The sequence below is a fragment of the Podarcis raffonei genome, chromosome 2 (genome assembly GCF_027172205.1).
Source record: "Podarcis raffonei isolate rPodRaf1 chromosome 2, rPodRaf1.pri, whole genome shotgun sequence".
NCBI classification, from domain to species: Eukaryota; Metazoa; Chordata; class Lepidosauria; order Squamata; family Lacertidae; genus Podarcis; species Podarcis raffonei.
Window position 1 is genome coordinate 40,966,661 of NC_070603.1, and position 27,547 is coordinate 40,994,207.

The 27,547-nt window shown below is 44.7% G+C and overlaps 1 protein-coding gene across 4 annotated transcripts in view; it reads right to left on the reverse strand.

The window, feature by feature from the left end:
- Window positions 1-24,314: 24,314 nt before the first annotated feature.
- Window positions 24,315-27,547, reverse strand: part of LOC128409589 (uncharacterized) — a 29,362-nt gene continuing 26,129 nt past the window's right edge. For 3 of the 4 annotated variants that reach the window (XM_053380170.1, XM_053380169.1, XM_053380168.1), the window contains one exon: window positions 24,315-25,316. In XM_053380170.1, coding sequence (XP_053236145.1) covers window positions 24,802-25,316 — 515 coding nt within the window. In that variant the 3' untranslated portion in view covers window positions 24,315-24,801. The remainder of the gene's footprint in view (window positions 25,317-27,547) is intronic. The other variant, XR_008329262.1, reaches the window with a different exon arrangement.

A 27,547-nucleotide genomic window follows, 5' to 3' on the forward strand; every position in this document is an offset into this window, starting at 1 on the left:
CTTTGTCAGTTAATTTATGAATGACAAAGAGAAGGGACACTGTACTTTCTTCCCTTAAGTATGGTCCAGTCTCTTCCCTTAGACGAGGGGCAACCCTGCTGTAGCACTGTATTTAGATTTTCTACATGGGAGCGTACATAGATCCTGAGTCACATGTCAACTTAGGCTCTCAGTTGCACACTTCATCATGGGCGTGTGGCCTGGCCTGGAGTCATTAGACACCCATATCCTTGAAGCCTGGGGTGATTTGCTTGACTTCTTCCCTTGAGTCTACTGGGGCTCATCCACTGGCACTCAGACTGGAACCCATTCCAAAGGCCCCTTTAGAAGATTCTTCAAAAGCAGCTCTGAAGACGCTGCTCCTGAGTTTTAGGAATCCCCAAGGTAGGCAAAGGAAATCCTTACCTCCTCTCAGTCATCAGTCAATGGAAGGTCAGTTCTTCATTCAAGAGGTCAGTGTCTGGTTCTGAGTCAGAGCATGGCAGTTACCAACACCTGTGTGAAGCCCAAATTCAGTGGTCATGGTTCAATAGACAACACAGCTATTCCCCACTAACTGTCTCCCCAATTCCCCAACTAAATCAAATAGTTGATTTCTGGGTCATTAAAAAAATGAAAAATTCCAAAGTCCCACTCCTTACAGTGCATCTCTGTGTTTCTCCCATTGAGAGCAGGGCTTCTTGCTCTCCAGCCCCCAGAACTCAAATTTGTTTCGTAATTTGTGGAGTGAGGCCATTTCAAACCCATAATGAGGAGCTGCTGCTTGTAGTCCTCCGTCTCAGAACTGCAGGCCTGAATCCAAAGTCTTGAATGTAATGGGAATCTAATTGTGCCTTCCACTTGATTAGATTATGCTACTGCATTTCCTAACTCATTTATGTTCAGTTTGCAATCCATCATGAACCCGGTGCCTCCACTGATATACTGCCAATTGCTAGCATGAGGGCCATTAATGTCTGAAATGTTGTTTTTGAGAGGCCGGTTGTGGGTAAATGCATCAGGGTTTGTTCACCAATTAGCGGGTTTTCAGGAACCAAGCTTTAAGCTGAGTGATGAAACACTAGCTTGTGCTAGAATGGATTTAGGAGCTGGGACATGGGCCTGTTTAAAGTGCTCCTGTAACTACCATCATTCTAAGAACAGAATATCACTAGCTTTAAGGCCATAGTTTAAAGATACGGGACAAGGCTCTCATTCCCAATAAAGAGAATGACAGATTGCTACAATTCTAGTGATTTAATCTTATGGAAAAGACTGTTGCTAGGAGAGATGCTTCTTCATCCTAAACAGAATAGCTGTGTTCAGAGAGGGAACTCATGCTTTTTCAAAGATAGGGCACTCTCTCTATATTAATACCTGGTCAAGACGCCTCCTATTGAGCTACCAGAACTTTAACCTCACCTGGCCAGCCTTTCATAGAGCTAGCACTGAGAAGCAGATGCCAATGTGATTGCTGTCTACTCTCTGCTATACCAACAGGTCTACTCCACTGATTTCAGTAGAAGATTGTGCATGCAAGGCAGCCTCCTCCCATCTACATTAATACGGAAAAGTTTGTGTCTGGGGGAACTTCATTTGCACACCAAAACCTCTACATGTATCACTTGCAATGCCCAGTGAATCTAAACATGATGAGTTTGAGCTAAAATAAGCAAGTTTGGGGCTCAAAATTTGCTTGCTAATGTGCTTTTGATTTCATTAGGATCTGAAATACGTGGGCTGGTGAGAATCTCATCAATGTCATTATTTCTAAATTTTGAACCAATTAGAAATAAGTCTTGAAAGAACAAGTTAATTTATTAAGTTGAATAAGCTTGGAGTCCTTATATCCAGCCATTTATGTATGTGTTAAAACATGACTAGCTTGCAATGAGAAATAAATTGTTTCTTCTAGCAACGTTGAAACTTCTTGCCATTATCTTTCAAAGCTACACCAGCGTTGGATAAAGTTTTGCTATCTCTGTAGCCGGGTAACTGACTCTGGCCTGCACATTGGCCATGTAAAATCTTCTTGCATTTTTCCGGATTAAAGTGAGCATTCATGCCAGGTTGACTAAAGGGGTTAGCAAGCATGAAACGGCCAAAAGTGCAGAGACCTAAGATTTGGGTGTAGACTGTTTAATCATGGCCCATTACACGTTTAACCTCCATCTGAGTCACTGTAGTGGGATAACCAAAGTCTGGATTCTCTGGCAAATTAACTCTGACTCTTCAAGCCCACATGTCTCAGATATACTTTCCATAGATACTGGACTTTCAAGTGCTTGTATCAAAACTTCCATGCTTACGATGGAGCTGTTTGTGCCTCTATGCCGGCGTCACTACTGATTTATGATTACCTGGGTGACTGTCAGATGAAACCTACCCTGGTGAGTTGCATATATGTTGCAAAATGTGGAGAGGAAGCAATTCTGCTCACAGGCCTGGCTTCCCCGGAGAAAGACTTGTTTGCATTAGAGGGAGATTGCTCTGATCCACTATGTGGAAAGAAAATACTGTAAACACAAGGCTGGGATATATTGTGCTGAAGCAGAAGGCTCAAAAGTGGTGCTTGAGCACTATGCTCTTTGCGACTGGGTGGGTCTTGAACCAATGGATTTGTGCTGTGATCAGAAATGAAAGCATTCAGACTACTCCCCACCCACCGCCCAGGGGTGGCCCATCATTATCTAAAAAAATAAACCGGATATACTGCAGAATATAAATATTCACCCTGCAGAGGGCTTGTGATGTCATCGCAGGGATACCTGAAATTCATGTTAGTGATTTTGTTTCACCTGTGAAAATATTCTTTGTAACTCCCCATACTGTAGCTTTGCAGTCGAAGAGCAGACTAAATGTAAACAGGCATTGAAAGTAAATAAGAGCATCTTCTACGGTATAAGGCTGACACATAGCCAAAACAGAAAGAAGTAAAGCAGAGGGGATCTAATGGATGCATAATGACATCTTGGTGCAGAGAAGAAAGATACCACATCAAATAATTATACATTCTGCCTTTATAGTATTTGAGTGGCTGCAGTAAATGCTGTAGGACGGAGCACTTAGCGTAAATGCATAATATGGGTACCAGATTTCTCAGGGTAACACAGCCTGGAATGCTTGCAAATTCTATTTTGAAAAAGCAATTATCAGCTGTGGAGTTGTGAATAGTCACAGATGCCATTACCATTAGTAGCACAGCACCCCCTAGCAAAAAGCCAGAGAACTTGCTCTGCTAATGACTCAAAGGCAGACAACCATGTGCCACAAGGGCTTCCCAAAGTGTGAAATGGGGCTTCTAGGGTGGCTTGTTCTCCTTTTCTGAATTCTTCCAGACCTTTTTCACAGGCAGCTTAATTGGGCCTGGCGTCGTTGTATAATTCCCCCCCTCCCTGTTTTAACCACTTGTGTTTGTAGGTTTCTGGGGAGGTGGGGTTGCAAATGGCTGCATGACTCCCAGTTTGTATGCTCCTGTCCTGGAAACATAATGTGTGCAACCTGCTCTCTCTGTTTTTTTAATCCGCCTGACTTGAAGATGAGAACATTGCACCCCTGACTGAGTCTGGCTTCTGTCAGGTTAATTATCTGTAAGAAAGGCCGAACAACTACTCATTGACACTCATACCTGGACAAAGATTAAGCATTCTGAGCACTAGGAAGGGTCTGTTGATTTCTGAAGTATGTTGAGATATCTTTGGGGAAATCCCACATGTGCGTCTGTACGCAAAGCTCAGCATCGCTCATGGCAGCAGCTAATATTTCAAGAGAAGATATCAGCACTTTCTCTTCGCTTGCCCTGGAAATATAAAAAAGGGTGGGGGTGAAAGGGAGCAGCTCAATTTCAACAGCGTGGTAGCAGGAAGTCACCCCCCCCCCCAGTTAGTTCACCAAGGAAACGGGCGGCAAGGTTGCTCTTGAATTTTAACGGCTTTTGCGGTTCCCCTCTCAGTTTCCTGGCCCTTCTTTTTCATAACCTGAAAAGCATTAAAAAGGGGCTGTTTTCATTGGTCCTGGCCCCAGAAGAGTATAAAATGTGTCTGAGGCCCAAGTGGGGGAGAAATGTAAATGCAGGAAGCATGAAGCTGCAGAGATATATTCCTTCAGGACCAGCGGCATTTTTATCTGCTGATTCATTGCTTCCTTTTTTTGCATCTGGCTTCCTCTCCAGCCCTATACCTTAATTTGTTGACTAATTAATTTGCTATTTACAGCTCTGTTTGCTTGTGAAAACTGCCAGCCCACCTCTGTTTGCTCTATGTCTCAGAATTGCACTCTGTCGCCATTGATAGTACGCTGCGTCCTTTTCCCATTCTTATTTCTGTGTCAGATCTGGAACAGCTCACTCCCCAAGACTATTGCTGTTGCAAGCAATGTGTATAACATGCTCTGCATTTTACAGTTTTTTTGGGTTTTTTAGCTGTCCAAGGGTGGGGAAGGTATGTCTGTCTGCATGACTGGCCTCTGCAGAAGAAAGAAGGTCTCCCTTCAGATAGATTTTTATCTGAACTTGGTGCAGAGTTAAGCTCAGAAATGCTGTTCATGTGGTATTCTCCTCTAGTCCCATATAGCCTGAAATGTGTACCTGCTGATGTGTACTACCAAGCCCAGTGCTTTTTTTCTGGGGGGATGCATACCCCTAAACATTTTCTGAATCTATCAGGAGAAGAAACTAAAAATTGTAAAAAAAAAAAAAGTTCCTTCTCTAGCACAGTGAATTGTCAGTTCCGTTCCTTATCCCTGATGACAGCCTCATTTCCTGTCACGGTGTATCCTGAATATCAAACGGAAGTGAGCATTTCATGTGTCAAGTGGGAGTTGGAATTTAGCACGGTGATTGGTCAGTTTCGTTGTTACCACCTCCGATGGTGGCTTTGTTTCCTTTCCCAGTGTAATGCATGCTCTTTGTACTTTTGTCCATTTACTGTATTTATTTTTCCTTATTTGAACTATAAAATGATGGTTTTCTTGAGTCAAAATGAGAGTACCCCTAAACATTTTTTTTGGGGGGTGGGGGAAGCACCGACCAAGCCCATTTCAAAGTTTTAGTGTTGTTCTACAAAGCCCTGAGCACAAGACTCGTCATTGTTTTTAGGGCAGGGGAAGACTTGTCTGCATGACACAGGAAACATGAAAGCATGCAAAGTCCACCCAAAATGAAAAACCTCCAAAATATTAAGCAAAATGCCAAGATCTGGAAAAGTTGCATTGGTGGGTGGAGGAAAGGATGCTCAGCAGCAGCTCTGAAAGGCACTTCCGAGGGTGTGCTTTCTGCTGCTGTGCAATGCAGCAAGGCAATCTGAAATATACTCAGAGTTGAGAGTGGATTTCATGCTCTTTATTCAGCTCATAGTGGTGAGGAGGAATGGAAGTTCCCCCAGAATGTCTGCTTTATATACATTATTTATACAATGGGCCCCATGTGACTGGCTAATTCTGGGATTCTCCTTTAGGCCAATCAGGTTGCGGATTCACTTCCACCTGGAGCTGGATTGGGTGGCTCCTGTGGACCAATCAGACTGCTGCATTCTGGGTCCTATTGTTCTAGGACCAATCAGACTGCTGCATTTTGGATCCTATTCAACTCAGTACAGAACACAATCCATAGGAAATCTGCCAAGGGAAGGGCCATAGCTGAACACATGCGTTGCAGGCCAAAAGTTCTGGGTTCAATATCTGGCATGTCTGACATGGCTGGGAAAGATGGCATGAAACTATAGAGAGCCACTGCCAGTCAATGCAAATACAAAACTGAGCTAGATGGGTCAATGATCTGCCTCTGCTGCATAAGGCAGCTTCTATGGAATCTCTTCCTCCAGGCTCTGCTCTCACATAGCACAATATGGAGGCAATATCATTTCTGCAGGGACTTGTGTGGTCTTTCCATTTAATGTATTGAATCAGTTGTCTGAGTGGGTGGGGGCTGGGCTGGCTTTAGGCTCTGTTGATGGGTGGAGAAAGACTCCTCAGATCTGGCATTGATCAGTCGGTGGGATGTTTGTTTAATTGTTAGGCTGTGTAAATAAAGACAGGATAACATTCCCCGTAGGGCGGAGGCCCACAAGAAGGCCAGACAACACTTATACTATCCCCAATGGGATAAGGGTGGAGTAGAAGTTGAGATGAAATAAACTAAACAGAGGTTTCCAGATGGCCAGGGCAGTCCTGGACAGTGGAACCATGCTGCTTACAATCGCATTAGATTTAATGCATGAGCAAGTTTATCACAGTTGTCTGACTGTTATAATGTGCTCCTGTTGTGGAATTTAAGGTTTTTAGTTTAGGCCTGCAGTCCTGATCCAGCTTCACATAGTAACACATAACGACCATCGGGCTGAGATGCCAATGCACAGCATATCCCCATTGGCACTCAAACCAGTTCCATAGGCTTCAAATGAGAACCACAGGACAGGTGTGGATGTGCCTTGGAATGAAGATCTGTACCCACAACATTCACAGAAGTGGCCCAGAATTCTCTCCTGCTGGATCAGGGTCATTGACATAAAGAATATAATGGCAATATTAGGTGAAAGTCCAACACCTCTCTTCTTCCTAGAGAAAACAGGCACCCAAGGAGGCTGTGTCCATGCAAGCAAATGATGTTTGTGCCCATGCAAGCTGCTAGATATTCCTACACTGGGGCTGGGTTCAAAAATGGTGAATCCAGTGCTTCCATTTCCTTGCTTGGCCTCCCTTTAGTGCTGGCAGGGAACAAGGGTGAACCCGAACCTCAGCAACAATCACAGTGCCCAGCCCTTGAAAATTAAAAGCCCTGCTTCAGGCTATCCATAAGCTAGCAATCCGGTGTGAGAATGAAGGCGGAGCACCGAAATACATTCAATACAAAGTGGGACCACACCTGACAACCATTTTGCGACATTTGTTTCTGAGTCACCCACATGTGGCTTCAAGAAGCAGTTGTGCTGACTCACACTTTGTTGAGAGATGCTGCCAATCTGGTGCCAAGGAACTGTGGGGTAATTCATATCCCATGATGTCTCGTGATATTTCTGTCCCCTACACATCTCCCCAGAGAAGTCAACAAAATGGGCAAACCTTAGGATGCTTGGGCCACCTCTCCCTCGTCTCCCTACCCAAAACTCTGAAGCAGGATATAGTCTTCTGCTTTTCTTTCAGACTCTGGCCACCAACTGCTACCACTAGGGTCAATGTAGGCCCTGGAGCTTCACCTTGCCTTCTCTTTCCCCTGGAGTACGTAAAAGGCTAATTCCCATGCTCAAACCTTTTCTCAAGTCTTCTCATTCCTTTGTTAGATACAGACAGTGCCAGATTTACGTATAAGCTAAACAAACTATAGCTTAGGGCCCCACTCTCTTAGGGGCCCCCAAAAAATTAAAGGAAAAAAACCTGGATGTACATTTCCAAAATATAAGATAAAAAATAAAATAAAACCTACATACAGCAACAGTGTTTTGCGTTGTGTAGGCTCCTATGATGTAAGTAATGGCCCCCGCCTGCTAGCCTGCTCCCTAAAATATCGCATATTTTGTTATGTACAAATGGCTTTAGATACCCATTAGGTCCATAAATTACCATATAGCATATATTCAACACAAAAACCAGTGACAATTTGTTGTTGACAAAGGACAGCTGGACATATAAGGGGCCCCATAACCTTCAGTAGCTTAGGGCCTCATCAAACCTAAATCTGGCCCTGGATACAGACATAGCATCTCCAAAGTGAATCTGCCTGTGCACTTCCTCTAGCAACAACAGCAGCCCTGGGACCCACAGCAGCAAATTCCTTAAACAGGAGCTATGTCTCATGGGAGAAAGGGACACCCCCAACCCTTGGCGATGGCTGCTCTAGCTGCTCTCTGCAGCAGATGACATTTTTTTTTAAGCTTTTCTATCCCTTAATCAGAGAAAATGGTAGGAAGCAATAACTCCACAGGCCTATCTATTCCTCATTCAATATAAAGTGCTACAGGAGAGCATCAATAGAATATTGTGATTACATTCTAGTCTTCTTGCAACCGCCAGCACACATTTGTACTGCCAAAATGCATATACCTTTTGGGGATGCAAATGGTGATATCTTCTCCAGGAGTTGATTTGGCTATGGATGTCTATGGTACCCATTCCTTATGTATCCATTAGCGAGTGACTCAGCAAATGCCCAACTCACTTATGATGTATCGGCTTCCTTTTGAAAACCAAAGTCTACAATTACGCTCACTGTGTGTTGTCAGGGTGGGAAACAGCAAAGGGCCAAGGAAGGCTGTTTGGACAGCTCTTTCCAGCCACAGAAAGGTTGGACCTTTCGGGTGTGTGTTTTCTGCCCGGCCAGCTAACTTACAATGGTGATATGTGCATCAACAGAGGCGTGGAGGAAGCATCCTTTTCAGGCAATCAATAGTAATTGGATTCATTAAAGTGCCAGGAAGGGGCACATGCATCTGCACAGCAGCTTCAGCCACTCCTGAACTAGTTCCCGGGGGGGGGGGCTGGAGTACAAAGTGGCATGAAATAGCCCTTTGCTGTTTCCCAGAAAATAAATGCATCCATCCTTCCTACATTTCTTGTGTCACGTTGCATCTCAGATGTATTCTATCTGAAATAAACGTTTAGTCCTCCACCCATTACTACTTCCATAATGTTGTAAACATTTAAGAACCACCCCCAACATATTTAATGTCTCCTCTTTAATCATTCTTAATTGACATGAGACTCTTAATCTCAGGGTTGTGTGTTCAAGTCCCAGGTTGAGCAAATGATTCCTGCATTGCAGGGGGGTTGGACTAAATGACCCCCGTGTTCCCTTTCAATTCCAGAATTCTTCAATTCTTTGACACCTCCTTGTTTCTCATGGGCATGTACATCAGTGGGTAGGCTGTTTCTCTCTCTCTCTCTCTCTCTCTCTCTCTCTCTCTCTCTCTCACACACACACACACACACACAGAGAGAGAGAGAGAGAGAGAGAGAGAGAGAGAGAGAGAGAGAGAGAGAGAGAGCTCCTGTTAAAATTGACATATTTAGGTACAAACTTTGTCAGTTTCACAGAGGTCAGAATCTGGATTCTGGTGAAACTAGCAAGCTTGGTCTGAAACCTTTTACATCCTCATAGGAAAAAAATAAACATTCAGAAAGAACTTCAATCAAAACACCCTCTTCAGATCCAGTTCATATGGGGAGTCTTCAGCGGTATCATGGGAAATGTTGAAGCGCAGCCTTGAATCATGATAGACTTCACAGCTACACACCCAAGGAGACTCGAAAAATGCAGGCAGCTGTGTTACTTCTACACACATAAACACCAAAGAGCTTCAGTGCATGGCACAATATCAGCACCCGCAGGATGTAAACACTACTGAGTTTGGTGGTGCTTACTTCTGAGTGCATGGGCTCAATTGGTAAAATTATATAATAATTATTATAAAAATAATTTTTTAAAAGCAGACAGCTCAAATGCAACCCTTAGCTTTCCATGAGAAATGCAAAGAAGTTTTCCCATTTAAATGGCAAGTGTAAATTAGAAACTCCAACAAAGAAGAAAAGAGCAGTATCTGCTTGATTATTTTCCTCATTCTTTGAGCACCTCTATGTGAATATGTCACAAACAAACTCAGAAGTCTCATTATCACCTCATTCATTTGCCAGAGCAAGTTGGGTCCATCAATTGCCCTGGTGCTCAGTCCATAGCTCCTGCTCTGAAAAGGAACCCCCGAGGTCCATTGCCCTGCATCCCTCCCCCGCTCCACTACTGGGAGATCCTCGCGTGATATACAGCCTTTTTGCCCAATTGTGTTGCCTAAGAAGGTACACAAGGGACTCCTTGTTTGACTGCTCCTTCATATAAAACTCTCCATCTGGAAAACTTGCACATTTGGGGAACAGACTAAGGAAGAGGAGAGCCAAGATCGAGAGCTTCTTTTTCATGCATATTCATTCCACACACAGAGATTTCCTCTCTTTTCTTCTTCTTCTTTTTTTTAACAATCCTGCAAAATTTCTCCACAACCTGAGGACAATTTGAGCATGAGGGCAGCTCCACACAAGCAACAGTGCATTCCCATGATATCAGCCTTGAGCTTTAAAACCGAGTCATCAATAAATTGAATCTGGGGCCTAATACAATCTCCTTAACTAAGCAGAAAACAAATAGAAACAAACAACAAGCATTTGCTTTCATTCCTTGGAAATGACAGAGAACAAATAAGGTTCTGCTTTTTTTACAGAGACTGAAAAACGAATGTCCAACAGAAGGAAGACCATTTCTCCATCCACTTGGATTGTCTTCAGAATCCAATAGTTGTGTTCATTTTCTGTTAACTGTGGGTTAGGGCAGCTCATCTGACTTGATAAAAAAAAAATATGCCAGCGCTTCTGGTGGATTGTTCTACAAGACAGAGCCATATGCACCAATGTAACATGCAGCATTTTATGGCTGAGAGTGTAGGATGCAATAGCATCTAGTATAGAATTTATTTATTCACTGCCCAAGCTGTTTTTAGCTGGTGGATTAGCTAAATGTGGGATGCTGGTATGCCATCCATCTCCTGACATTGCTAAAATCCAACCCAGGTTTCCAGCCTAGAGGGTGGCATTCTTTGGATGGCAGTAGAAGCTTAGATCAGCTTGGCATTCCATTCCCTTTGCTTAAGAGACCAGCATGAGCTTTTGGGTGACAGAACTGGGTACCACTCAAGCCTTCTCCCCTGCATGCTATACAAACACATACACGCCCCTCTCAGGGTTACAGTTCCCAGCAACCCTTAGCAAATTACACGGCCCAGAAATCTTTGAGAGGAAGAGCAGGCTTCAAATGTATGTTAAAGGTATAGTATGCACACAGCATACCTAATGTGGGTTGCTTGTCTCAATTGTCTTAGCTGGTAGACAGGTTTTGTGGAAATTTGCAGCGCTTCAAAAACCTGCGTGCCTGGTCTGGCTACACCTAACAACAGGGCAGGAGAAACAAGCATGTCCCAAATGGGCAATGATGTCCATCATCAAACTCTCTTTTCCAGTTCCAGATGCAGATTATGGCTAGATTGAAGTACATGTGGTTTCCTTCTTTGACTAGATACCATAGGAGAAGCACCGGAAATAGGGAACTGGTATCTGTTCCATGACAGATCATGGGTGGAGGGAGACCCAGGATATGTGAAGACATGAAACGATTCTCACAAGTGTAGCTTGCACTCATGCCTTTCTTTCTTTCCTTTTCAAAATAAATTTTATTTATATATTTTTCATAATCATATAAACAAAATAAAGCATTACGTTGAACATCGACTTCCCTTCCCCTCTTCCATGTATTACCCCTTACTGCTGCATATACTAATTACTCCATATTTCCCTTTCTCATTTTTTCTCAACATAATTTTTACTGCTGAATTTACTCTAATCCCTCTAATCGCTAACGTTTTTACCTGTTTGCAATGATTCTTTAGATGTTCTACAAACATTTCCCAATCTTCCTTAAATGCCCTTTCTTCTTGATCTCTTCTTCTGCTGGTTAGGCTCGCCAGTTCTGCGTATTCCATCATTTTCATCTGTCGCTCCTCCTTTGTTGGTACTGTTCCCTCCCTCCATTTCTGTGCATAGTACCATTCAGGCTGCCGCAGTTGCATAGAGAAACAGATTCTTTTGATCTCTGTACTCATGCCTTTCTTTCTTTTCTCCAAGATGGTGGTGAAAAGGCAGAATGAAACTGATATGATTTCTAAGGAGCCTTCTCGCCTCTCCCAAATGATGGTGGCTTTCAAAATATTTGTTTGAAATATTTATATTTCAAGGTTCAGGTGGCCTTAGCCCGAGGCTCAGGTGGCCTCAGTGGCCCGGAGTGCCTTCCATCAGCTTCGGCTGGTGGCCCAGCTACACCCCTATCTGGACAGGGATAGCCTAACTACTCTTTTCTATGCTCTGGTAACCTCAAGGTTAGATTACTGCAATGCGTTATACATAGGGCTGCCTCTGAAGACGGTTCGGAAACTTCAGCTGGTGCAGAATTCAGTGGCCAGGTTGCTCACTGGAGCAAGATGGTTTGAGCATATTACACCAATCCTCATTCAACTGCACTGGCTACCAGTTAGTTTCCAGGCCCAATTCAAAGTGCTGGTTTTGACCTATAAAGCCTTTAACGGCTCAGGACTGCAATACCCCAAGGACCGCCTCTTTCCATATGGACCTACCCAGACCCTAAGATCATCCTCTGAGGCTCTTCTTTGTGTACCTCCTCCTCGAGAGGTCAGGGGGGTGGCAACATGAGAACAGGCCTTCTCTGCAGTGGCTCTCCATCTGCGGAATGTGCCAGGCAAAACTGTTCCTTTTTAACCAGGTCTTTGGTTTATTTGATTGACATCCTATGGTCTTTTAAAATGTGGGTTTGGGGGGAGGCAGGTTATTGGGTTGTTTTTATTTCGATTATATATTTTGTGGTTTTATATTTTGATTTTGTTCTGTGAACCGCCCTGAGACCTCCGGGTATAGGACGGTATATAAATTCTAGCAATAATAATAATAATAATAATAATAATAATAATAATACATCCAACTAAGCAAGTTGTAGAAGATTTGATGTGGGTGACCTAAGGACATCTGCATGCTTGGTTGGTTGCACATTGCACAGTTGCCGGATTTTGTGCATGAAGGCAACTCTTTGTTTGCAATCCTAGCTCCATTGGTCTGCTTCCTCTGACTCTTCCCTATATATACTGGTACTGAGAGGCACCTAAGGGAACTTCCACTTGGTGTGGTTTGTTGTGCAGATGGTGGTCATGCAGATTGCTCACAATTAGCACAACTAAGTCCCTAAGACACATATCTGCTAAAAGGGGGGCCACAGCAGTCCCCTGCCAATTTGCACAATACATGGGGGAGAGGATGCTGTCCACGTGAGCCATGGTACATTGCCAGTGTGGGGTGCTCCTGTGCAATTCCTCAATGGGGGGGGTGATGGTCAGGAAATGTTTTGGATCAGTTCGTTTGCAGAAGGGTCCTTGCAGCAGTACTCTGCAAGTGGCGTGTGTGACGCTGAAAGAGAGTTATGAATCTGGGAAGAGACAGAGTAAGATAGCTGTGAGTTCAGCTGTACTAGGATCATCTCATCTGAGCTTTAGGAGGCTGGGACCCCAACAATGAGCCCATCCTGATTTATCCCTCCTCAGTGCTCCTCCTCAGTGCTACTGCTGACTGCCAGAATGGCCACCTGCTGCCACCAGCCACCTCCTCTTACTCTCCAGGCTGCCTCAGGCAGAGTTCATGCATGTGTGTCTGTGGCATTTTCAGTATTGCTAAGGGCAGAAAATGTCCTGGGCTGGCCCTGACAGGCTACAATCACACAAGAGGTTGGGTTGAGGTGGGGTTTGAGTTCTGCACTTTAGTTGTACAGCTGGTGGACAGGGCCTTGTTAGTGGTTGGCCCTTATCTTGGGAACTCTTCCCTGCAGGAAGCATGTATGACTTCCTCTTTGTTAACTTGACTAGGGCCTTAAAAACCTTTTAATTTCGGTCTGTGCAGTCTTGTGCTGCACTTTTAAGCAGCTGCTGTTTTCAGGTCTGTAAGTAAATGTTTTGGTATGTCTTTTTTATTAAATTGTTTATAATTATGTTTGTATACCCCTTGGAAGGGTTTTGCCCTGAACAGCAGCATACAAATTTCTTAAAGAAATAGAGCGGGGGGGGGGGGGGGAGCTGTAAGCAAGCCATGCATCGCCATACCATGGCCAGCAAGCTGGCCCAAAACATTTTCCTGTCTGGTTCCATGCACAGAAGCCAACTGGACCGGCTGTTTAATCACCCTTCAACACTGGTGAGATGATAGGATCCTCTGTTGCACCTGAGGCAGCAGGCCAGTTGCCTCGCTTTACCCAATGATAGGGATGGCCCTGCTTCCAGAGACCAGCTGCATCTCTGTGTGCTGTATTGCCACAGCACTTGAAGTGAAGGGAGAAAAACCAGACACCTGGGAGATGGCCCTGCTAGAATCTGTAGAGAAAGAAACAGAACACAAGAGCACCAAAGAGGCAGACGCAGTGTGAAAACCATGAACCTTAAGTCAGTTCGCAAAGCACCTCACTGCTGGCAGGCTGGAGAAACCCTCAAGACCGCAAACTCTGCAAAATTCCACGGCACCTCTTAACTTTCAGGAGCTGCCACTTTGCTGGGCTCCTGCTATTGTTTTGCACAGCTCCCAGCCACAGCCCTGATTCCATGCAGCTCGCCTCTATTCCTCTCCCTCTGTGGGATGCTGCCAATCCCAAATTCCTGCAGCCCGAGAAGAGAGTTCGGCTGCAGGACAGGACAGCACGTGCGGCTTCTCCTCTCTCTCCCCTGTTCAGGAGGCCAAGGCATGACAGGCATCTCCCTGTCTGCCTCTTCTTCTTCTTCCCCCCTCCCCTTTCCCCCTGCTACTGTGTCTGCTGTAATGGAAGCTTTGACATTCAGGCAATCTGCAGAAGCCCTGGCCGGGCAGCCGCAGCCGCCTTTATTTGGGCGTGCAGCGCTTTGACCTCAGAGCGACACACATCTTTTGACCAAAACAGTCTTGTCATTCCAGCTTTGCCACTACAGAGGATCCTCCGGGTGGATCAGATGATACAACCATAGTAAACAGAGGAGAGGGAGGGAGGAGGGAGCAGGCCAGCCGGCCCTTTTTTAGCTGTGCCTTGGGAAGCGGCATCGAATGGACTCATCCAAACAAGGCAAGGCTTACCTCCCGGTGCTGGCCAAGCCCGCCCAGGGATCTGCAGCCCACTTCCCCTGTAGGCCACTCAGATCTTGCAGGTTTGTCTCTGAACTCTGCCCGGAGGTTGCTCAGTGGGACTTGTTGCCTTCTCAGAGCACCAGCAGCAAAATTCTCCTGCAGGCAAATCCAGGCCTGCACAATGACTTCTGTGTCTGCTGCATGGATCTCCTCAGCACGTCAGTGCACTTCTGGGGCCCCTCTCCATGAGCTCATATTTCAGAAACGGGCAGGCAGCTTTTTCCAGGGATACGATACAAAGTCTTGAGGTTTAACGATGGAGTTGTGTGCAGTATTGTCAATTGCCCTGGTAAAAGAATTGTCACCAGCCAGATGGGAAAACAGTAAAAGGAGAAGTCCCACTCCAGCCTAAAACGTGGCTAGGTTGTTCTTTTTCTCGGTTCAGATTGAATCTGGTTTGGGGGGAAAACACATCGAACGGCAGTATTTCACAAGAATAGATACGAATTGTGTGGGATGTTGTGTGTGCACTGCTTTGCAAACCAGTGGTGGGAGCACCCTGGATGCCGAGTAAACTGGGAGTGTGCACACAGCCTGAATGTGAAACATGAAGCTAAGCCATGAAACATCAAAGCTAAGGGAAGTTCTACCGCATCAGAATTATCATGGTGTGTTGTGGACATAATGTCATAAAAAACAAAGCATAGTGTAAAGGCCAAATGACTTTTCCCAGGATTGGTCCCTTGTACATGTTTGTGCAAATACCAGACTATCACAGTAGCCTGTTTGTAGTCATTGGTATATTGGCAGGTAAAGGGACCCCTGACCATTAAGTCCAGTAGCGAATGACTCTGGGGTTGCAGCACTCATCTCTCGTTACTGGCTGAGGGAGCCGGCGTTTGTCCACAGACAGCTTCCGGGTCATGTGGCCAGCATGACTAAGTCGCTTCTGGAGAAACCAGAGCAGCGCACGGAAACGCCGTTTACCTTCATGCTGGAGTGGTACTTATTTATCTACTTGCACTTTGATGTGCTTTCGAACTGCTAGGTTGGCAGGAGCAGGGACTGAGCAACGGGAGCGCACCCTGTCATGGGGATTCGAACCGCCAACTTTCTGATCAGCAAGCCCTAGGCTCTGTGGTTTAGACCACAGCGCCACCCGTGTCCCAGGTCGATTGGTACTTTGTAATAAAAGAAGTTCCTCCCCTTTATCCATTTTGAATTGAACTTGGGAGTTGGGTTTCCCAGTGTTCCAATCTTATGCAGCAATGGGGACCTGGTTTCATTAGTTTTTAGGACAAGTGACAAAGCTCTCGGAGGCCAGAGTGGTGTTTAAAGTCATGGTAGCAGAACATGCACATGACTATGGAAGAAATAATTAATCTCTTGGTTCCTGTGACAAGAGTAGTAAATGTTTCAGAGGAAGAAATACAGTGAATGATCCACTTGTTGGCCTGTGGTGTGCTCTTGGGCTCGTTTTGAGAGCCTTCTTGAACAATTCACAAGAATGGTTACAAATGATGGAGAACAAGCTCTTTCCTCGTTCAGTTGACAGCAAATGCAAGCCCATGGAGTGCAAGTGCCACGGAATGTCCCATTTGGGATCTCATAATCTACAGTCTAAGATTTTTGTTTGGGTGGCAGTAGGGTTGCCAGGTTTCAAAAAGTGAAAATCCAGACACAAAAGTTGTTGAGCTTTTTGTAAAATCTAGGAAAAAAAGTGAAATTTTTGAGTTTTTTTAAGGGAATTTGCAAAAAAGAAGAAGCAAAAAAAGCTACACTTCCAACATGGGTTGCCATATGTCTTGTTTTTTCTGGACATTTCAACATTTTCTGCCCGAACAATTTTTCCGATGGCCGAATCCCGGTGATGTCCAGGAATTTCCAGATGTATGCCCCCCCCCCAAGGTGGGAAGAAGGTTGGTGGAGATGCTTTACTACAGAAAGTGAAGTGCACCAAAATGGTAACCACAAACTGCATATGGCAATGGCTACAGCTCTTGAACAGACTGCTTCCTAATGTGAGGGATAAAGTACTAGCAATAGCTTGGGCAGCCTAAGTGTATGGTGTAAGAGAAATGTGTTGTTCTTTGAAGCCCCAGTTTTTCCTGGGCTGAAAATTCAGAGTGCTTTGAGGTTTGTTTGAGATAGGGAGCAACATTAAAATAACAACCCTGCATTAAAAGTATAGTTGTTTGAAGTCAGCACCATTTGACAGGCTAACATTCTAAAACGGGGTAGACAAAAGATGTTGTTCAGCTACAATTCCCAACATCCCTGAATGCTGGCTGGGGCTGATGGGAGTTGTCATTCAACATCTGGAGGGCACCACATTGGCTACCCTTGTCCTAAATGAACATTGACTCCACTTCCTAAGGACTGTTCTCTGATCAGGACAAGTCACAAAGACCATCATCTTCAACAGAATGATCAAGGAGCAAATGACTTGATATGACACTGAACACTCTACCCCAAAATTTGTCTTTCTGACTGTCTGTTTAATAGCAGTATTTCTAACCAAGTGGCCATTATGCATCCTTTCCTCTCCAGCAGTGAAATCCTCTTTCTGACTCAAAGTCACACGCAGTTGCTGTATCCTGGAGAAAAGGAGCAACAGCTTCCACAACTGCGGCTGAGAGACATGCCTTGTGGTCATATTAATAAACTCTGCAGCTTGCCCTTCCTGGTTAGACTGAAGTCACAAGGGTTGAGGCTCTTCAGACAATAGTGCTTGCTCTTGCGTAAATTACTGACAGAAATATAACCTTGGTCAGCAAATTCAGACTTTGGATTAACCCAAATCACTTTCTTTGGGCTCCCGGCCATTCATTTGCACAAGCCTTTCCAGATCAAAAGTAGGCAGGGTAGTAGGTGTCAACAGCAGTTCTGCTTCATGGGTCAATTAAACCTGCTTGGCAATATTTTGAGGCTATGCAACCATCCTTGAGCATGACTCTCTCTGGGCATGTGCTGGTCACACAGTTCTGAGACACCAAAAGCCCTTCAGATACCATATTGCAGAAAATATGCGGCTGACTCACGGTGGAAACACAGGAAATTCTATTTTGCGCTAATCATGTGTAAAAAGCCTGAGAGGTAGGCAGCAAAGACATGGGAACTTACAGCAGTGAGTAAGAGCAAGGGAAGCCCCATTTAAGCAAGGACAGATCTGAGCTCAACAAAGTTTATGTGTGTGCTTGGGAGGGGGTGATTTTAGTGGAGAAACAGCCTGTGGGGGACAGTTAAGTTCTCCTGTACTGGCTTTCTACTTTAGTTTGCAACATCTGCGTTTGCATTTTGGAAATGCAGGGGGGCATGTGCAGATTGGCACAGGTGGCAAACTACAGGCAGACTGAGCACAATAACCTTTTCTTCTCTTCTCATTTTCAACCTTAAGGCCAAACTACACCAGGGGTGGGGAGCCTCAGACCTGGGGGCTGGATGCGGACCTCCAGGCCTCAAGACCCCCCAGGCAATTGCCTATCCCCAGGCCCCACTCCTTCTTCTCTGGCCCCATCCTCTCCTCCTCCCTGCTATGGGGCCTGCAAGGGCACCCACCTAAGAGGTGCCGGAACTGCTTTCCGGTGCATTCCTGCTGAAAAGAAGCCCTGCTTCTAACCAGCCCTACTCTGCACCCTTCCTTGAGTGCTTTTGCCTGGCTGGAATGTGTCTTTGAACTGTGGCAATGCCTCTTGCCTGTCTGGAGGGAGAGATGTGCAGGTAGAAACCTCCCACTTTGGCATGGCTGGAATGTAGCCTGCTGCACAAAAGCCAGAGCTCATATGCATTTCCATTTGTCCCGTGATTTCCAGGCATGGGCATGAGAGGTTTACCTTTTTCATCCGCCACTTTCCCCGCAGGAAACCCAATCGGCATTTGTCCTGATTCAGTGATAAACCACGGGATTTCCCAGGGAAGGCAGTAGGACTGAAGGCAAAACTTTCACGTGGGATGAGGCAAGGGTGGATGGGCCCTAAGAATCATATCTGTTACTCTGCCCACTTCCCCCCTGTTCCCATCTACCACTGGCATCCAGCTCCTGGAAAAAAATTGACCACTGAACTACATAGTGTATTAAATATTGTCATGTGTTTAACATACATTTTTTGCAAAGAAGCAATGCTGGGGGTGGGAGGGTGTTGGTTGAAGAATGGAAATGTGGAAGATGAGTGGGAAGAGGTCTCCCCCCACCCCATATCACAGTCCAGATTACAATCCCTCCCATGGAAGGAAATCTGCTATTGTGAGCTACACTATTCTGATCCTGAACAGGATGCTTTTTTTTTTTGGCATGTTTGAATGTGACCATTGCACATTTAAAGCACTCTTAGGCCACTTTGACACGGTCTTGCCTTTTCCCACAGAATCCTGGGAACTATTGTTCATTAAGGGTGCTGGGAGCTGTAGCTCGGCAAGGGGTTTCCTAACAACACTCAGCATCCTTAGCAAACTACACTTCCCATGATTCTTTGGGACAAGCCAAGACTGTGTGGCATAAGGGTGCGTTGAATGTATGGTGTGAATGGAGGTATCTCTCCCCATCAGTGGAATGCATTCCCTCAGTATCCTCTGATATCAAGCTATGTTCGGGGTCTCGGCTTCATTACCCTTGCAGCTGATTTTCACTTTGAGGAAGCCATGGCGCTGCAAACTATTCAACCACAGCAGCAGTATGAGAAATCCTTCCTATTTTAGCAGTCACATCATGAACTACAATGCCCTAGAGCTGCTCCTGCAGATGCATGACCCATCATCACATCCTTAATTCTGACACAACCAGTGGGTGTAGTGGAGATCTCATGGATCCAGGTTTGCATCAGAAATCATTTGACATGCACCCTGTCTGTAGGCTTGCACCCACATTTTGTTAAGCTTCCAGAAACAACAGGGCATGTGCTTCTCCAGCGTCTTTATTATAGAGACATTCATACTAGCCTCATCTTACCATCACTGCATAAGTCCACAGGACAATTCTATACCTCCCTAATGCTTTCAGATACCAATCCTGCTACAACATACAACGTTGCTAGATTCTGCACAGCAGCACTCAAAATTTGTCCGAAGATGACCTGTGCCACAAACTAGATATAATGAGCACTCGTATTAGAGTGCTCTGTAGACTGATGGCTATAGTCTTATATATACTAACCTTTTTATGCTCTTTCACTCTTGTCTAATGTTCCTAACCCTTCTTTTAGACTTTCTTAGCTTCTTTTGCATTTTTATTGACTTTTATATATACTTTCTATTTTAACTTTTCTCTCTTTTTTGAGTTTTTAAAATGATTGCATCCCTCCCTCTTTATGCTGGTCTACGACCATAATAAATATTTGTGGTTGTTGTTAAGCTTCCACACCAGACCCCCTCCTTGCCCAAAGAGGTCCTCAGTGTTTCCTTTTCCTCATATGGGAGTAGAACTTGCCATCCTGAGCGCACAACCTGTTCAACTCACTGGGACTGAACTTTTGATTCAACCTGCTTAGACTCATGGCTGTGTTATCTCCCAAGTCAGTTCTCAGAGTGATGGGCATGTCCAGAAACAGGCTGCTTTGAGTGCTATTGCTGAAACACACACACACACACACACACACAATGCCATCAGCGCTGGGCATACACAAAGCACTTGTGTGTATGCAAAGAGCCATAAACACTCCCTTTCACACTTGCAGAGCTGGGGAAATGTATAAAAGACTTATTTCTGCCTCCTCCACCTCGCCCACTCCAAGCATTGACATCATACCAATCTCCTACAGAGGCAACGCTGCCCCTGAAATGTGGAACCGTGGCAGACCAGTAGGGAGTGTGAGGAAAAGAATGGACATGGCCTTGTTGCAGCCATTTGTGATTTGTATGTGCGAGTGTGTGCTTTTTCATTTTAAGCACCTGGAACCCCTGGAATCTTGCACTGCTCGGAGATTGGGGTGGCGTGCAACAATATGGATCTAAAGCCCCCCCTTAACAACACTGTCACTGCTGAGAATTAGAATTAGATGCATGGCCGCTGCATGTGAGGTTTGCTCCGCAAAGACAGACTCCCTTTTGTTTCTGAAAGGGTGTCTCCTCTCAGAGGTACATGAGACTGGCAAGCGTGGAAGCATTACAAAGTGGCAATTGGAATGGATCTTAGAACTTTTTATACTCCTAAAAATTAATGTCTGAAATTGCTGCCAGCCTGGAAAAGGGGAGAGCCACTGGCATTCAGTGAGGCACAAAAACTAGAAATGGTGACTTCTCTGACTGCCACTTGGGCTTCTGGGCAGCACCAGAAAAGGATGGAATATCTGGGTAACATTTCAAGTCTGCAATACCTGAGTAACAACAAAGCCTACAGCAAAGATGGCTTCACATGCACTTGAAGTTGGGATCCCCAGAGCAATCAAAGTAGGAGAAACAGCAGCTATGGATCATTTTTCTATAAATAAAAACTGTTGTGCTTGGAATGTGTTTGGAATCCATTCCCATAGGCGTAGGGACCAGTGCCGGATTTACATATAAGCTAAACAAGCTATAGCTTAGGGCTCTACTCTCTTGGGGGCCCCCAAAAAATTTAAAGGGGAAAAAACCTGGATGTACATTTCCAAAATATAGGATAAAAAAACAAATAAAATAAAACCTACATACAGAAACAGTGTTTTGTGTTGTGTAGGCTCCTATGATGTAAGTAATGGGCCCCGCTTGCTAGCCTGCTCCCTAAAATATCACTGGTTTCCTCATTTCTCTATACAGTGGTACCTCGGGTTACGTACACTTCAGGTTACATACGCTTCAGGTTACAGACTCCGCTAACCCAGAAATAGTACCTCGGGTTAAGAACTTTGCTTCAGGATGAGAACAGAAATCATGCACGGCAGCAGCAGGAGGCCCCATTAGCTAAAGTGGTGCTTCAGGTTAAGAACTGTTTCAGGTTAAGAATGGACCCCTGGAATGAATTCAGTACTTAACCCAAGGTACCACTGTATAGGGCGCCTACATTCTGCATGTGCAAATGGCTTTAGATGCCTATTAGGTCCATAAATTACCATATAGCATATATTCAACACAAAAAACAGTGACAATTTGTTGCTGACAAAGGACAGCTGGACATATAAAGTGCCCCATTATCTTCAGTAGCTTTGGGCCTCATCAAACCTAAATCCAGCCCTGGTAGGGACAAGCCCTCCAGAAAGGGAATGTGCACATGCTCAGAGACTCTCTATTACCAGACATTTACATTCTGCACTGACTCTGCCCTTCATCCAAAGAGTTCAGGGCAGCATCCATCCCCTGGACCAGTCTCATTATCTCAACAGCACTATGTGGCCAGGTGTTTGACTGATCCAGGCCTACCCATGAAATGCTATAAACCTGGCTCTGTCCACCGTAAACCACTACATCAATACGATGTCCTTAGAAAAATCCCTCCTCTCTCTTCTTGGCTGTTTCTTTATCCAGGACAAATGTGCCCATCCCTGTTCAATAAGTGTTACCCGTGAACCTTCCAACACCATGCAGGGCTTAATGTTGGACCAGATCCATCCATAACTAGACCAGATTCATCCATAAATTACTTGGCAAAGCAAACCCTTGGCCCTTAATTACCACCAAAGTTATTGCTGTTCTGAGCAAGGAAGTTATAAACCATGCTAATTTGGCTCTCATGTACAATATCCATCTGCTCTAACTCCACAATATTAAATTCTCAAATTGGCTGCTTAAAAATACAGACTTTTTGCCCTTTCCTGCAGGCCGTTTTCGTTTGCCTCTGTATGTGTGTATGTGTAAATCTGACCACGTTGTCATTGGTGTGAGGTTAGTCGATATATCACTTATACAAGGCAGGCAGCACCTGGATTCTGTTGGTACACCAACAGGAACACCTGGATTCAATCTACCCAGACATAGCACAACAAAGCCCCTTTAGAGCAGAGCAGGGGCAGGACAGGACCGGACGGGGGTGGGGAGTCAGTGTTTCATGTTATAGTAATCAGTGGGGTCTGCTACTTTTGTACATAGTGTCAGTCAGGAGTGCTGACTTACTTTTTTTGGTCTTTCCTTAGTAACCCTTTGCTCACCTTTCACTGTTCATTTAGCATAACCACCAGACACGGTTGGACAACAATGAAAGTGCTACATTCTGTCTTTCTCTTGGCCAGTGGCAGATCAATCAAAAGCCACCCCCAAAATACTGGGATCTGGGGGTGAGGTGGGGAATAATAATAACAATAATAACAATTATTATTATTATTATTATTATTATTATTATTATTATTATTATTTATACCCCACCCATCTGGCTGAGTTTCCCCAGCCACTCTGGGCGGCTCCCAACCGAGTGTTAAAAACAATACAGCATTAAATATTAAAAACTTCCCTAAACAGGGCTGCCTCCAGATGTCTTTTAAATAATAATAATTTATCAAAGCGATTGTATTCAGACATTATTTAGGAAGCTTAGGAAGATATTTCTAATATAAGAAATGGCAGAAAACAGGAAAAGACTTATTGTGAAGTCTTCCCTTCTTTATCAGGTTTGTCCTTTGTTTCGAAACATTATCTTTATTCAGTTTTGGGAAATGGCAACATGCATTAAACATAGCCAGCTCAAGGGCTGTTATCATAATACAAAGAATGAATTAAGTAACCAGCACACAAGACTGAAAACATCGTCAGTATAAGCGTGGTCATTTCAATTGATCTGGGCACAACCCCTCCCACCCTGCTGTCCTCAGGCGAGTCCATAAAAGAGAAAGAGGAAACTGGGTTATGAGGGAACTGTTGGAAGCACAGCAAATGTTCAGTTTGCAACTTTGTGTGTGTGTGTGTGGGTACTTTTGTAACTGGCAAGTGTGACAGCAGACTGATAAAGTGGAGACTCAAGTCAGTTGGAAGTTGGCTGGCAGTGAGGAAGACTGCTGAGATTTGGCCATTTGAGGAGCTGGAGGGAAAAGCGGTTCTGGAGGAGTTATTCCTCTGTGTAGACCTGGCCTAAGGAAGACGAACCTCTGTGTTCATTTTCCCTCAAGTTATACCCTGTTTTTCACTCAGTAAAGTAACAATGGCTAACAACCGCTACGAGCCACTTTGGCTATATTCCACCTCCACAGTCAGAAGCAGTATGCTGGGAATCGCAAGTGGGCACCAAATGAACAGAATGCTGGACCAGATGGGCCTTGAACTGATCTTACAGGGTTGTTTGTGCATTCTTATTTGCCCTCACAATAAATGTGCAACTCTGCTTATAGCATCTTACATTCATATGCTTAATAACACGTGAACCTTCTCAAAATCAAGGGTGCAGGCAATTGCATGCACTCAGTATAGGCAGTAGAATTCTATGTACATAATAGGGGCTGTGTCCCTACTTACTTCAGTCGCCAACCTCACCAACCCTCTCCCCCTGCCTTTACAGCTCACCCAAAGAATGTCTCAGATCTTGCCTTACCTCTGAGGGTCTCCTGGACTACTCTCCTGGGCCACCCACCTGCCTGCATCTCTGTCCTTGGGTTCCCACCTCCTCACCTCACTTGGTTCTCTTGCCTGGGCCTCCTGCTTATCATAGAATGTAGAGTTGGAAGTGACCCCGAGGTTCATCTAGTCCAACTCTGCAGTGCAATGCAGGAATATTTTGCCCCATGCGGGGCTTGAACTTATGACCCTATTAAGAGTCTCATGCTCTACTGACTGAGCTATTCCAGCGTTTTAATGTCTCCCTTCTCCAGTTCCCTCCTCCTCCTCACCTCACCTAGGCCTGCATCTCTACCCTCTGGATCGCTCCTCCTCTCCTCACCTGGGCCGCCTACCTGCCCACCAGCTTGCCAAACTGTAATTTACAGCGCCAACTGTCTGCAGCCAAGCAAACTGCAGTGTGACAATATCCTTAACCATTTTTTATATCAGCGAGATACGTCACTTAGAAATTGTGTCAAACACTTGAAGGCAAAGCATTTCTGGGGCAAGGGTGGGCAGGCAGGAGCTGGCATGATCAGGCACAGACCTGTGGCCCCATAGCCTATTGTGCTCAGCCACTTCTGTGAGTGTGTGAAAATGCCTCTAATGTTTGACATCTGGTTTCATATGCTCTCCTTCTGGCCAGTCTTTTCTTCTGCACAAGATATCCCACATAAATGAATCCTCCTGTCTGGATTTCTAAAGAAAACGGCCCAAATATAAATATTAGTTGCCGAAGGATTTTAATGTGGACCAATCTGAGGAGGCTATTTGCATCTTCTTGCCTTTTCTGATACTGGAGGCATCTAGTGGCTTCATTGGTAACACACGGAAAGGGACTCTTTTTTTGGCAAAAATGACAAAGTTACCTGGAGCTGAGGCTCCCTCTGGTAAAAAGCTGCTTATGGGGACCAGGCCACCATCAAAGAATTCCCTGCTAACATAAAGGGGACTAGTTGCTATGCTGAATCGTGACACTGCTGGACTTGGTTCAGCAGCCACACCTACGTCTTGAGACCCGCGGCTGCGCTTCTGCTGGGGGATGTGAGCAAGGCTGTTCTCCCTGCTGCTCAGTCCTTGATAGCTTATCCGAGGTGCTGACAGCAACTTGGAAATTCTTAATTTGTCTTGCTCCGCAAGCTTCTTGACCACGGGAGATGTGTGACTAGTGTAGGCTGGATACTGGATGCGGTGGATCAGATGCGGTGGGATGCCAATATTGCTTGATACCAAAGCCCGATCTAAAACCCAAAAGATAGAGAATATATATTAGTTTTCGGATTTTCGGTTTCAAGGGTTTTGATTCCAGAAAACAAATCCTTGCCTATCTATACCGGCTTGTGCATAATGCTAAGCTGTGTTTTGTTTAAGCCATAGTTTGTTTAAGCACAAGTTGTCTCACAGATGACTGACCAAACCACATCTTGTTTCTCTAAAGCTTGCTTTGCTTTCTAGCTGTTCTTGCCCTGTGGCCTTTGTAGTTTGATGAGTGCCTTTCTGGAGTGGGATAGTCAAACAAACTATAATTAAAGATGAGTGCTGGGTTCACATGTAAAGCTAAGCCATAGCTGAAACAAACCAAGATTTGTATACCAACAACAAACTATGGCTTCTGACTGTGGTTTGTTGACAGTAAACAATCCATAGTTAAGCTGCTGGAAAGGGTTAACATATAGCTCTATGTCATGGTTTAACAAAATATTGTTTAATAAGCCATGGTTTAGCATCATGTGCAGAATAGGTTTCTCCAAGGAAATCCCAAGGAAAGAGAAATTCCCTTTAGCCTAGCCTGCAAACAGGAAGAGGACAGAGAAGTTCACAGAAATAAGACACAAAGTTAAAGAACCACAAAGAAGGTCCTTGGAAATCCTGGAGCACCTTTGTAGTGCTGGATCTAAAAAATAAATAAATCATAAACCAGTAGCTTCTTGACCAAGACATACAAACATTTATTTCAGAAGGCTCTTTCCCAACCTGCATGACATTGTTTTGTTGGAAGCCCTCAATAAATAAAACTACTGCTATCATCACACACTGGCAGTTAAGTATCTACAGGGCAAAAATGCTCTCAATTCAGTGGTCCATAAAAGGCACACTGCAAGGCCAAGAAAAATTCATGCACCAGTAGCTGCATTTCACAACCTCAAACTGTGCCTGAATCCACTTTGGCAGACATTGGAGAAAACTGGCCAGGCAGTTTTGTGTTTTGCATGACACCTCACTGTAACAGCCTAACAATTATGCCTGCTGCCTTTGGACTCCTTGACTCAGCTGCTGTGAAACTACCACTGCCATCTTGCTTCACATGGGGTGCAAAACCCTCTTGGATTTCTCTCCGTTGTAAATTGCACATGCACCTTCCCTGAAAGAACATGTGGAAGTGCAACGCCCCACCCCAATGTTCTTGGATGAGCTATTTTGTAGTCCTTTTGTAATTTCTTTTCTCCTTCTTTCCCCTGCATTGGACCTCTCAGAACTGGCTGACAGTCCCACTCTGACTCTGGCAAGAAACCAAATTGGCCCTCATTCACATTATTGGATCAAAATCTAGAAGGAGCTTTAGTTACAATGCAAAAAGGTGCAGCCATGGTTTTTTGTTTTTGTTTCTTGCACCACCTGACACATTAAGCCACCCAAGCTATACTACACTTAGTGGAAAGAGAACAACAATCCCCTCCAGGTGACTGTGCAAGAGATTCAAATGAGGGAAATAAAATAAAAGGTATTGGCTTACAGTAGGTGAATGGTAAATGCACAAAACAAATGGATGGAGAGAATCGAAAGATGGAAACTGGTGTCTGAGATGGAAATTGGTGTCTGAGCAGAAGATGAGTACTTGAATTCCAGCACAAACCTGGTTCCATTTGATCTAGGATATTCTACTTTGGTCTGATATTTGGGGAATTTCAATTCAGGATAAAACTAAGAAATAAAAATATGAGCTTTCAAATGGGTGAAAGTGGGTAATTTTTACATGACTGAAAAATTCCCTGTAGATTTGAGTGGGAAGGGATGGGTCAAAATTATCCTATATTCAGTGAGCAGTTCATGGATGTTTAAGAATCACGATTTGACATAAATGACATCCGGGTTGGGGAAACTAAGCCTCACTGGATGTTGTTGGAAGCCAACTTCCGTCACCCCCAGCCAACATGGTCAATGCTAAGGGTGATAGGAGTTTGAGTCCAGAAACATCTGGAGGGCCACAGGTTCCCAACCACTGTATTGCAACATCCACAGAAGCTCATGGAATCTTGTGCTGAGTGAAAGTAATAGCTAACCCTCCCCTTGATCTCAAGATGGAGGGCTGCATGTTGAAGTAGAAGAAGCATTTCTGTGTTCTACTCAATCCTTCTGAATGACAGCATTCAAAATGCAGGATCTTCACCACCTCCTCTCCAGGCAAGAAAGACATGACCATAGAAGGAAACCCAGTGAAGTTGCCAGTGCCTTTCTGCAGAGAACACCTTTC